This window comes from Coregonus lavaretus (genome assembly GCF_964263955.1).
Source record: "Coregonus lavaretus genome assembly, chromosome: 20".
NCBI lineage: Eukaryota > Metazoa > Chordata > Actinopteri > Salmoniformes > Salmonidae > Coregonus > Coregonus lavaretus.
The window spans coordinates 42172586-42185762 of NC_140007.1; the positions used below are offsets into that span (position 1 = coordinate 42172586).

A 13177-nucleotide genomic window follows, 5' to 3' on the forward strand; every position below is an offset into this window, starting at 1 on the left:
TTCAATTAACAGGTGTGCCTTCTTAAAAGTTAATTTGTGGAATTTCTTTCCTTCTTAATGCGTTTGAGCCAATCAGTTGTGTTGTGACTAGGTAGGCCTCCTGTAGCTCAGTTGGTAGAGCTTGGCGCTTGCAACGCCAGGGTTGTGGGTTCGATTCCCATGGGGGGGGCAGTATGAAAAATATATGCGCTGACTAACTGTAAGTCGCTCTGGATAAGAGCGTCTGCTGAATGACTAAAATATAAAAATGTAGGGGGGTATACAGAAGATGGTAAAAGACCACGTCCATATTATGGCAAGAACAGCTCAAATAAGCAAAGAGAAACGACTGTCCATCATTATTTTAAGACATGAAGGTCAGTCAATACGGAACATTTCAAGAACTTTGAAAGTTTCTTCAAGTGCAGTCGCAAAACCCATCAAGCGCTATGATGAAACTGGCTCTCATGAGGACCGCCACAAGAATGGAAGACCCAGAGTTACCTCTGCTGCAGAGGATAAGTACATTAGAGTTACCAGCCTCAGAAATTGTAGCCCAAATAAATGCTTCACAGAGTTCAAGTAACAGACACATCTCAACATCAACTGTTCAGAGGAGACTTTGTGAATCAGGCCTTCATGCTCGAATTGCTGCAAAGAAACAACTACTAAAGGACACCAATAAGAAGAAGAGACTTGCTTGGGCCAAGAAACACGAGCAATGGACATTAGACCGGTGGAAATGTGTCCTTTGGTCTGGAGTCCAAATTGAAGATTTTGGGTTCCAACCGCTGTGTCTTTGTGAGACGCGGTGTGGGTGAACGGATGATCTCCGCATGTCTATTTCCCACCGTAAAGCATGGAGGAGGAGGTGTTATTATGTGGGGGTGCTTTACTAGTGACACTGCCTGTGATTTATTTAGAATTCAAGGCACACTTAACTAGCATGGCTACCACAGCATTCTGCAGCGATAAGCCATCCCATCTGGTTTGGGCTTAGTGGGACTATCATTTGTTTTTCAACAGGACAACAAGTGCTCAGCATATGTGGGAACTCCTTCAAAACTGTTGGAAAAGCATTCCAGGTGAAGCTGGTTGAGAGAATGCTAAGAGTGTGCAAAGCTGTCATCAAGGCAAAGGGTGGCTATTTGAATAATCTCAAATCTCAAATATATTTTTATTTGTTTAACACTTTTTTGCTTACTACATGATTCCATATGTGTTATTTTATAGTTTTGATGTCTTCACTATTATTCTACAATGTAGAAAATAGTAAAAATGAAGAAAAACCCTTGAATGAGTAGGTGTTCTAAAACTTTTGACCGATAGTGTATACACTAGATGACTAACAGGGGGCGCTGTTTTGTGCCTCCATCTTGGCACTACCCCACCAATTAAAAAAAATATTTTGGAAGGTATAGAAAGGCATTTATTAATGTCTACATTTGTTTTTGCCACATTTATTCTATTAAAAACACCTTAATGCATACTTTAAAATTATGTGAGCTAAACATAAAAATGAAAAAATATATTTAAAGTAAAGTATACTTTTTTGAAAGTTCTAATGTTACTGCCCCACTACAACAACAAAAATACTTCAATACATGTAATTTTGTCCCTGAAACAATACTGTAGAATTCCATTCATTCCTATGGAGGACTGCTTCTTCAGGGGAGGTCCAATTAGGCCGACCAGTGGCTTCAAACCCTCTCATTGGCCAATACCATCAGCAAACCAGGGTTTATATACATCATTGGTTACCACTCTGGTTACCACAGAGTTATGGCGGATACAGAGTGTACAAATCCAGTGAAGTTTCTATGGTTACACATACAGCTTTATTATGCTGTAAAGACTGTTTTAGATTTCTGTTTGGTGATGGGCTTGATGGAGTAAAAGAGACTACCAGGATTTGGCTCAACACTTGAATAAAACATGAATGAATGGGTTGGGTGGAGTCAGAGTTGATGAAGTGGAATTGGCCCCAGTTCTGCTCACTAATGACATTGTTTACATGATGTTCACATCCCCATTACTCCTATCTGCCTCCTCCCCTATTCTCCAGACTTTATACCCTGTTCTCCAGGCTCTATCCCCTGTTCTCCAGGCTCTATCCCCTGTTCTCCAGACTCTCACCCCTGTTCTCCAGGCTCTATCCCCTGTTCTCCAGGCTCTATCCCCTGTTCTCCAGGCTCTATCCCCTGTTCTCCAGACTCTCACCCCTATTCTCCAGGCTCTATCCCCTGTTCTCCAGGCTCTATCCCCTGTTCTCCAGGCTCTATCCCCTGTTCTCCAGGCTCTCTCCCATGTTCTCCAGGCTCTATCCCCTGTTCTCCAGGCTCTATCCCCTGTTCTCCAGGCTCTCTCCCCCCAATCACTCACCCACCCACCCACCCACTCACTCACTCACTCACTCACTCATCACTCACTCTAATAACATACCAGTAATGTTACCTCATCACCAGCTAGTCTCTCATAGCACTGCACATGCATTCACAGTGAGTGCATTAGCCATGGTTCCTGGCTTTGATGGTTCAAAGACATTGGTTGGACCAGTGGCCCATCTAGGAGAGAGAGAGAGGAGTTAGCACCGTGAGCCTTACCAGCTGGGCCTGTTAGGAGAGAGATATAGTGGGAGAGGAGGGAGAGGTACACAGTGTGAGAGAGGGAGTAAGGAGAGGGGAGGGGGAGAGCACTTGCAGGAAGCGTGTTCGTAAGTGTTGGCCAAGGAGATGGAATCTGGTGTGTTTTTTGGCATAACGCTCCCCTGCTGCAGGCCCAATCGCTCGCTCTGAGAGAAGAGTGTAGCAGGCTGGGAGGGACAGGGGGGGGGGGGGACGGGGGGGACGGGGGGGGGATGCTGCCGGAGAGAGGGAAAGTCTGACAGGGAAAAGAGAGGGGAAAAGAGAGGGGGGAGAGAGAGCCAGTTTGGAAGAGAACGAGAGAAAGAGAGGATGTGGCTGGAGAGAAAAGGTTGAGGTAGAGGAGAGGGACAGTTGGAGAGAGAGAGAGAGAGAGAAAAAGAGAGTGCTGTCTGGTTGGCTTTCTATGTTGATCTTTCAAACTGGTTTCATGTTAGCAGCAGAACTGTAAATGGTTCTTGTTCTTTCTAGTTACGTGTTCTCAGTTTCACAAGCCCAACTTGCAGCCAGGACCCTATAGCCAGGACACTTGCAGCCAGGACCCTATAGCCAGGACACTTGCAGCCATGACCCTATAGCCAGGACACTTGTAGCCAGGACCCTATAGCACAAGATGTTGAAAGGATGTTGAAAAATGTATTTTGGGGTTGAAAAGACGTTTAAAATATGCTCACTGGGTAAGATCTGCTATGATTCTTGAATAAAAAAAGAATTGACAGAATATAGCAGTGGTGTTTACATGAAGTTGACTGAACCAAGCTCTCTGATGTAGTCGTGTGTCTCGTTTCAGCACATTGTCTGTTGACCCCTCCACCCTGCTTGGCCTATTCTATCTTCTGTATGACAACAAGAGGTTTGAGACCCACACACTTTCTTAGAGATGCACACAAGAACACTAGTTATATTTGACCCACACACTCAAACACACTCCTATCCAAGTCTTCTGTCACTTCCCTTTGTACACAATGAGATGTACAAGCCCTTGCCCTTTCCTGTGGCCAAACAAACAGGCGCAACAGGGTTGGAGAGCGGAAACGCTGGGACACACTGGCCGGCAGTGAGCTCAGCCATTACGTAAGCATGAATGTGGACCTCCACCCTGCCTCAGCCCCACCACCGCTGCCACAGCGTTTCCACTTCCGCTGGGTCAAAGGTCAAGATCTGGAGCCCACTGCACATGGGAAATGGTGTGTGTGCATGTGTGTGTGTGGGTGTGTGTGTGCGTGCATGCGAGTGTGCTTGAGTGCATGCAAGACAGCAAAGGCTGTAGTGATGTCAAAGCAAAAGTTTCTAATGCATGGTTTTTTACCAGGATATTAGTTGTACTTCGTAGCCCTTTGTCTGTTTGTGTGAATCAGTATGGGTATTACATTTACATTTACATTTACGTCATTTAGCAGACGCTCTTATCCAGAGCGACTTACAAATTGGTGCATTCACCTTATAGCCAGTGGGATAACCACTTTACAATTATTATTATTTTTATTTTTTTGGGGGGGGGGGTAGAAGGATTACTTTATCCTATCCCAGGTATTCCTTAAAGAGGTGGGGTTTCAAATGTCTCCGGAAGGTGGTGAGTGACTCCGCTGTAGTGTATGACCGCATTGGTGCACTTGTGATTATGTGCACATGCTCCCAGGCTACAACTGTGCCATTGTGTGAGTGACACCAAGGAGAAGTATATTAGCAAGATAAATGATGCAGCCTCAGACCGTCCCACCAAACGCCTCTGAGAGTGTTGGGACTTGCATACAATACTTCCCTGGTATTTCTACTGTAATCTACATTCAGGTGGGAACATATCTTCGTGGGATGACAGGGCTCTCTCTCTCTCTCTCTCTCTCTCTCTCTCTCTCTCTCTCTCTCTCTCTCTCTCTCTCTCTCGCCCTCTTTCTCTCTCTCTCTCTCTCCCTTTTTCTCCCTCCTTCTCTCTCTCCCTCTTTCTCTCTCGCTCTCTCTCTCTCTCTTCTCTGTTTTCTCTCTTTCTTTATCTCTCCGTCTGTCTGAGCGAGAGAGCATTTCCTCCGGCCCATCATCCTCGGTGGTCCCACTACTCCCTTCCCTCTTTCCTGGAGGAAAATACAACAACAACAAAAACCGCCGGCGGAAAAGCGAGACTTAGCGGATAGCCTCAGAACGCTATGTGTATGTTTGACTGTGTGTTTGGTTCAATCTTGTTTCTCGTTGGAAAAATGGTCTGTTGTTCTGTTTCAGGTGACCACAGCTTGCATTCCAGCTCTCCCGTCTGATCTGGTAAGTTGACCACTCGTTCTCTCTCTCTCACTCTCTCTCTCTCTTTTATAGTCCACTTCATTTCTTCAGTTTCAGTTTGAAAACAACCAGCTGTAACCATCCCTAAATCTGCAGTGATATTGGAAAATGGCAGAAGCTTCTCTTTTCCTTGGCTAGTAGAGTGGGCTTGGTTTGTTCTCGAATGAGGAGAGCGTTTTCTAGAAGTAGGTTGTAACAGGAAGTAGTATAGGTGGGCCATCAGGGAAGAAGCCTGTTTGTTGCATTACCTTATGTCTCCTTGTTGCATTACCTTATGTCTCTCCTTGTTGCATTGCCGTATGCCTGTTCTTGTTACATTACCGTATGTCTCTTCTTGTTGCCTATAGCAGCGCAAAGGGACTGCTCCATCCCGACACATCCAACACCTGGTAAGAGTGTTCTTTCTTCCTCTCCACAAATTAATGCTGATGCTGTTCCTCTTATCAGTGTCAGAATGGTGCTACTTTAATTTATCTCTGTCTTCAGGGCTCCACAAGGTCTCTGACTTACCACAAACAGAGGAGCACCCTCTCCAGGTAACTCAGCTCTCTATCATACCCTAATTCAATTCATAATTTCACACATTCTCTCTCTCTCTCAAATCAGGAGGAGGAGGGAGGAGGAGGAGGAGGAGGAGGAGGAGGAGGAGGATGTACTGGAGCATTAGGAGGAGGAGTAGGATGTACTGGGGCATTAGGAGGAGGGGGAGGAGGAGGAGGAGGAGGAGGAGGATGAAGAGGAGGAGGATGAAGGGAAGAGGAAGAGGAGGAGGAGGATGTACTGGAGCATTAGGAGGAGGAGGAGGAGGAGGAGGATGTACTGGGGCATTAGGAGGAGGAGTATGTACTGGAGCATTAGGAGGAGGAGGAGGAGGAGGATGTACTGGAGCATTAGGAGGAGGAAGAGGAGGAGGATGTACTGGGGCATTAGGAGGAGGAGGAGGAGTATGTACTGGAGCATTAGGAGGAGGAAGAGGAGGAGGATGTACTGGAGCATTAGGAGGAGGAGGAGGAGGATGTACTGGAGCATTAGGAGGAGGAAGAGGAGGAGGATGTACTGGAGCATTAGGAGGAGGAGGATGTACTGGAGCACTAACTCTTACTCCTCATTCTTCTTCTCTTCCCCCGTCTCTCTCTCTCTCTCTCTCTCTCTCTCTCTCTCTCTCTCTCTCTCTCTCTCTCTCTCTCTCTCTCTCTCTCTCTCTCTCTCTCTCTCTCTGTCTCTCGCTCTCTCTCTCTCTCTGTCTCTGTCTCTCTCTCTGTCTCTCTCTCTCTCTCTCTCTGTCTCTCTCTCTCTCTGTCTCTCTCTCTCTCTCTCTCTCGTCTCTCTCCGTCTCTGTCTCTCTCCGTCTCTCTCTCTCTCTCTCTCTCTCTCTCTCTCTCTCTCTCTCTCTCTCTCTCTCTCTCTCTCTCTCTCTCTCTCTCTCTCTCTCTCTCTCTCTCTCTCTCTGTCTCTCTCTCTCTCTCTGTCTCTCTCTCTGTCTCTCGCTCTGTCTCTCTCTCTCTATCTCTCTGTCTGTCTCTCTGTCTGTCTCTCTGTCTGTCTGTCTCCTGTCATTCTCCACCTCCTCTCTTTCTCTACCTCTTCTCTTTCTCCATCTCCTCTCATTCTCCAACTGCACTGCCTAAGTGTGGTCTGTCAGTGGTGCATTACATATTTTTCAGTTTCTCTGTTGACCCCATTCTTCAAATCAGTCGCGACCCCTAGTTTGGTGAACGCTGGGTTAATTAATATAAGGGAGTCTGAAAATGAAAGGTTTCAGTGTTGTTTTAGAGCTCAAAGCAGTAACAGAACATAAATCTATAGACCACTGCATAACCCCCGGCAATCTCCCTCTCCCTGATCAGGAGTGTCAGTGTGGACCGTGTGATGGAGAGAGTCATGGAGCGTCATTATGACTTTGACCTGACGTACATCACAGAGAGGATCATCTCCGTCTTCTTCCCCCCTCTGCTGGACGAGCAGCGCTACCGTCTCAACCTCAAGGAGGTGACCACCATGCTCAAGTCCAAGCACCAGGACAAGTTTCTGGTGAGTACAGTACATCCTGTCGCTGATGTAGACATGGGCTAGGTTCCAATATCCACACTACCAGCATAGCACTTAAGATTGAGGAATGCATTGGGCATCTAAGTGGTATGCTGGTATGGATAGCTATACACTCAGTGATGCTTTCATATGGGGTTTTATGTGTTACTTGCTGGCTGGGGCATCATGCACCCCAAAAATCTGAGGGGGCACAAAGTGCGTGAGGATGGCTGGGGGGTGGTCCGGCGGGGGGCTAGGACCCCCTGTTCGGAAGTTAGAGAATTTTTGCATTTTTCAAACACCTGAAACAACCATTTCCTGCAATCTAGAGCCATAATCATTTTGTTTCCTTGCTGTCTGTTTGACTGGTGGTTCTTTTTTCTAAAGAAACTAAATATGCTTCTCTGCATCTCTGTTAAAATCTGGATAAAAGATTGAAAGGAATGTGAGTCTTATTCAGTACATTTAGTAATTGCTTGCTTTTCTAAAGTCTACCAACCTTGCCAGCAGGCATGCCAGCTAAAATAGTTAGACAAGCTAGCTACTCTAACTAACATTGATAGCCTGAAATGGATTCTTGGTAGCTAGTTGGGAGATGAGATTGGGAACGTAGCTGGGTTAGCCAAATCCAACATAAAATGGCTAGGTGGCTAGTAGTATTACAGAGAAACAACAACAACAACAAAATAACCACAAACAAATATGATTTTATATATAAGGACACATTTGAGGGGGCACGTGCCCCTGTGCCCCCCAATGGGCATGACACCTCTGCTTGCTGGGCTGATTGTTGAGTACACACATCATTCATTTGAATATGAATTTTCCTTTCAGCTCTTCAACCTTTCTGAACGACACCATGACATCACCCGCATGAATCCAAAGGTATCATTTTTTAATTACGACCTTGTGAAAATATGGCAACCCTTCCTGGACTATATGGAAACACTTCCATTGGGGTTGGTGGATGTGAGCTTGTAGATCAATGTAGCTATTGTCTCTCTGTAATGTACTGTTTGTATTGCTTTGTGTATATGTTGGTATTTCTTGTAATTTGTCATTGTTTTAATTTATTTTTTATTTTGGGGGGTGGGGAGGGTTGAATTACCTTTTGTTGTAGTACTTACTCTTGCTGTATTGTATTGTTCTGTTGTTAAATAATTGGGAAAAAAGTATTCAAAAAATAATATTAATACTGTATCAGTTTCTGAGACTAAGTATATTAATGTACTTTTCCTCACTATTTTCCCATGTGGTCCAGGTCCATGACTTTGGCTGGCCTGACTTCCATGCCCCTCCTCTGGACAAGATATGTGCCATGTGTAAGGCCATGGAGACCTGGCTGACCTCTGACCCCCAGCATGTGGTGGTCCTGCACTGCAAGGTCAGGGTTCAGGCTTCCGACTAGGTTTTAAAGTGTTGTTTAGTTTTTTAGGGGCTTTTGAAGGAAACACAAAAAACCAGACTGCTGGCTTCACATAGATGACTCGCATATTTCACTCACAGAGGCTCTTTGATCAGTGCAATATGTAATCTTTGTGTTTTTTCACTGTGAAGTGTTGAAATTGCTATGAGATCTTGTAGGGGGTGACATTCATATCTTTAAAACAATAATAATCAGTTTATTCCTCAAGGCTAAAAACAGTTGGTACTTCATGTTCTTTCGGCACTGATCTTTCTCCTTCAGGGCAACAAGGGCAAGACAGGAGTGATTACTGCAGCCTACATGCACTATAGCAAGATCTCTGCAGGGTGAGTGTCCTGTCCTGCATCCAAAGCCACAGTTTCCAGGCTGAGCATGGTTTAAGGCTGTAGAAGTGGAAACTGGCTTGTTCTTTGGCTCAACCCAGCTGCATTCATGTACTTCTGGCTCTTAGAGAGCCTGGTTTTAAGCCCATAATGGGAACGTTATGTACATGTTGTATAATTCTCTATATGAAGTGTGTATTCTTGTTGTGCAGTGTGTCGCTTTAATTCTGTGTTTTTGTGTTTGAGCAGGGCAGACCAGGCCCTCAGCACCCTGGCCATGAGGAAGTTCTGCGAGGATAAGGTATCTTCCTCCCTCCAACCATCACAAAACAGGTAAACACCATCTACATTTTGTCTATATTACTAACCAACAAGTACGCCCCTTATGAGTGCTGTGAAAGCTCTTGTAAATGTATGTCTCTCTCGCTCTTTCCCTCTTCCCTCCCTCCCTCCCTCATCCTTCCCTCCCTCCATCCCTCCCGCTCTCTCAGGTATACACTGAGTGTACAAAACATTAAGAACACCTGGTCTTTCCATGACATAGACTGACCAGGTGAATCCAGGTGAAAGCTATGATCCCTTATTGATGTCACTTGTTAAATCCACTTCAATCAGTGTAGATGAAGGGGAGGAGACAGGTTTAAGAAGGATTTCTAAACCTTGAGACAATTGAGACATGGATTGTGTATGTGTGCAATTCAGAGGTTGATTGGAAAAGACAGAAGATTGAAGTGCCTTTGAACGGGGTATGGTAGTAGGCGCACCAGTTTGGATCAAGAACTGCAACACTTCTGGGTTTTCACGCTCAACAGTTTTCTGTATGTATCAAGAATGGTCCACCACCCAAAGGATATCCAGCCAACTTGACACAACTGTGGGAAGCATTGGAGTCAACATGGGCCAGCATCCCTGTGGAACGCTTTTGACACCTTGTAGAGTCCATGCCCCGACAAATTGAAGCTGGGGGGGGAGGGGGGGGGGGGGGTGCATCTCAATATTAGGGAAGGTGTTCCTGTTTGGTATACTCAGTGTATATATTACTTCATGCATCTTTTTCACCAGGATTCAGTGTTTTTTTGTTGTTGTTTTTTATTGTTGCCTTTTGTGATGTAGCCTTTACTAATCACCCCACCCCTCCCTCTCTCTCTCCCTCTCTCTGTCTCTTTCCCTCTTTCCTTCCTTCACTCCCATTCTCTCTCTCTCAGGTATATCTACTACTTTGGGGGGCTCCTCTCTGGGGCGATCAAGATGAACAGCAGTCCGCTGTTCCTCCACCAGGTCCTCATCCCCACGCTTCCTAACTTCCAGGGCGAAGGAGGTGAGGCCGTGTGAGGGGCACCACAGACTTGTTTCCCCTGACTGACACTTGGTTCCTCCCATCCTCAGATTAGACCGCTACACTCGGGTGCTGAGTCTGTCTGAGTCTGTCTTTATAGTAGTGTGTGTGCGTGTGCGTGCATGCGCCAGGTGTGTGTGTGTGTCTGTGAATGCCTGTCTGTGCAGAAGGCTCTGAGATATGGCCCTTTGAATGATAGCAGTGTTTTCAGATGGTCAAATTCACCCTCCACACTACACACTGGGCTGTTTATCTTTAATTGTTTGACGGATAGGGACAGAGACAGTCAGCACATTCCACTGTGTAACACTGAACACCACCTCTCTTTATCGTTGCCCAGGTTACTTCCCCTTCCTGAAGCTCTACCAGTCCATGCAGCTGGTCTACACCTCAGGGATATAGTGAGTCTGCATCACTTCATGTCATACAGTATTATCAACCAACACCACTGACAGAAAATACTAATCTCTAACTTGGACAGGATGTGCCTTTAGGCCTACATTTCCTTGTCTGTGTGTACCTATCTGTTTGTATTCATATGTTGTTTGTTGTCTGTCCACAGTGACTTGCAGGGTTCTGGGGGCAGAAGACTATGTGTGACCATTGAGCCAGCACTGCTGCTGAAGGGAGACATCATGGTGAGTGAGACCACTAGACTAGTACACTATTTCTCAAGTGAAGTCACCGCCTTGCCACTGGCAGTCCATCAAGTAATATGATTCTCCTCTTCTTCATCTCACTGATCTGTTGTTCTGCTCCCTCCCCTACCTCTCTGTCTCCCCCTGCAGGTGAAGTGTTACCACAGACGGGCCCGGGGTGCAGAGAGGGACACGGTGTTCAGACTGCAGTTCCACACCTGCACCATCCACGGGACGCAGCTATGGTTTGGCAAGGGGGAGCTGGATGAGGCCTGTACTGGTACGAACTAGCGGGGGTTCTGGGAGAGGAAAGGGTCTCTCTGTACAGGGCCTGGGTGACTAACCAGAGGTATCTGTTTTGTTAGGTCGGTGGTTAAGAGAAGTGCTCAGTAGAAATGCCTCAACAACACTGAATGTGTAGTGGTCCATTGCTTCCTTGTATATTGAACACAATAATTTCCTAATTCCCCTAATGTGATTACGTTCTGTGAAATGTTAAATTACTCCCAGCTGAAAAGTTGTGCCCTGTACTGAAAAAGCACCAGGAGATTATGTGGCAGTAATGATCCCAATCGGATTATTACTGACACAATTTAAAGGAAAACAGTAAAATGTATTTTCTCAGATGAACGATTCCCCTCGGATGCCACTGTGGAGTTTGTCTTCTCCACTGGACCAGAGAAGATGAAAGGTTTGTTTGAACTATGCATTTACAGTGTAACAGTGCCAGGGAACACAATAACAAGTTTGTATTGATGTGCTTGTCTAATAACATGAACTCTCTCCTCAGGGCGTGAGTACCAGAGGAATGACTCTGCTGTCACAGTGGACTACAACACAGCTGATCCAGTGGTGCGCCGGGACTCCTATGAGAACTTCAACCAGCGCTATCAAGACAGCCTCGATGGTACCGTACAGAGCAGTACAGAGGACCAGGGATACACTCTCAATAATACATTCAGCCCGCAGTTAATACTGTGCTGTCGATACTGTACTCTGAAGCTACAGTGAGGGGAAAAAGTATTTGATCCCCTGCTGATTTTGTACATTTGCCCACTGACAAAGAAATGATCAGTCTAAAATTTTAATGGTAGGTTTATTTGAACAGTGAGAGACAGAATAACAAACAAAAAAATCCAGAAAAACGCATGTCAAAAATGTTGCATGATTTTGCATTTTAATGAGGGAAATAAGTATTTGACCCCCTCTCAATCAGAAAGATTTCTGGCTCCCAGGTGTCTTTTATACAGGTAACGAGCTGAGATTAGGAGCACACTCTTAAAGGGAGTGCTCCTAATCTCAGTTTGTTACCTGCATAAAAGACACCTGTCCACAGAAGCAATAAATCAATCAGATTCCAAACTCTCCACCATGGCCAAGACCAAAGAGCTCTCCAAGTATGTCAGGGACAAGATTGTTGACCTACACAAGGCTGGAATGGGCTACAAGACCATCGCCAAGCAGCTTGGTGAGAAGGTGACAACAGTTGGTGCGATTATTCTCAAATGGAAGAAACACAAAAGACCTGTCAATCTCCCTCGGCCTGGGGCTCCATGCAAGATCTCACCTCGTGGAGTTGCAATGATCATGAGAACGGTGAGGAATCAGCCCAGAACTACACGGCAGGATCTTGTCAATGATCTCAAGTCAGCTAGGACCATAGTCACCAAGAAAACAATTGGTAACACACTACGCCGTGAAGGACTGAAATCCTGCAGCGCCTGCAAGGTCCCCCTGCTCAAGAAAGCACATACACAGGCCCGTCATAAATTTGCCAATGAACATCTGAATGATTCAGAGGAGAACTGGGTGAAAGTGTTGTGGTCAGATGAGACCAAAATGGAGCTCTTTGGCATCAACTCAACTCGCCGTGTTTGGAGGAGGAGGAATGCTGCCTATGACCCCAAGAACACCATCCCCACCTTCAAACATTGAGGTGGAAACATTATGCTTTGGGGGTGTTTTTCTGCTAAGGGGACAGGACAACTTCACCACATCAAAGGGACGATGGACGGGGCCATGTACCGTCAAATCTTGGGTGAGAACCTCCTTCCCTCAGCCAGGGCATTGAAAATGGGTCGTGGATGGGTATTCCAGCATGACAATGACCCAAAACACACGGCCAAGGCAACAAAGGAGTGGCTCAAGAAGAAGCACATTAAGGTCCTGGAGTGGCCTAGCCAGTCTCCAGACCTTAATCCCATAGAAAATCTGTGGAGGGAGCTGAAGGTTCGAGTTGCCAAACGTCAGCCTCGAAACCTTAATGACTTGGAGAAGATCTGCAAAGAGGAGTGGGACAAAATCCCTCCTGAGATGTGTGCAAACCTGGTGGCCAACTACAAGAAACGTCTGACCTCTGTGATTGCCACCAAGGGTTTTGCCACCAAGTACTAAGTCATGTTTTGCAGAGGGGTCAAATACTTATTTCCCTCATTAAAATGCAAATCAATTTATAACATTTTTGACATGCGTTTCTCTGGATTTTTTTGTTGTTATTCTGTCTCTCACTGTTCAAATAAACCTACCATTAAAAT

At 45.8% G+C, this 13177-nt stretch overlaps 1 protein-coding gene across 3 annotated transcripts in view; it reads left to right on the plus strand.

Moving 5' to 3' along the window:
* LOC311147736 (tensin-2-like) overlaps positions 1 to 13177 on the plus strand; it is a 58414-nt gene that overhangs the window by 34024 nt on the left and 11213 nt on the right. For 2 of the 3 annotated variants that reach the window (XR_014614808.1, XM_084184506.1), the window contains exons 4-17: positions 4836 to 4874; positions 5240 to 5281; positions 5379 to 5428; positions 6740 to 6923; positions 7755 to 7805; positions 8182 to 8304; positions 8608 to 8672; positions 8919 to 9002; positions 9875 to 9987; positions 10346 to 10406; positions 10568 to 10643; positions 10794 to 10923; positions 11269 to 11334; positions 11434 to 11550. Coding sequence is in view for 2 of the 3 variants with exons in the window: in XM_084184506.1 (XP_084040632.1) it covers positions 4836 to 4874; positions 5240 to 5281; positions 5379 to 5428; positions 6740 to 6923; positions 7755 to 7805; positions 8182 to 8304; positions 8608 to 8672; positions 8919 to 9002; positions 9875 to 9987; positions 10346 to 10406; positions 10568 to 10643; positions 10794 to 10923; positions 11269 to 11334; positions 11434 to 11550 (1201 nt within the window). In the remaining variant the exon portion in view is untranslated. Of the gene's footprint in view, positions 1 to 3736; positions 3809 to 4835; positions 4875 to 5239; positions 5282 to 5378; positions 5429 to 6739; positions 6924 to 7754; positions 7806 to 8181; positions 8305 to 8607; positions 8673 to 8918; positions 9003 to 9874; positions 9988 to 10345; positions 10407 to 10567; positions 10644 to 10793; positions 10924 to 11268; positions 11335 to 11433; positions 11551 to 13177 lie in introns of those variants that run through there. The other variant, XM_084184507.1, reaches the window with a different exon arrangement.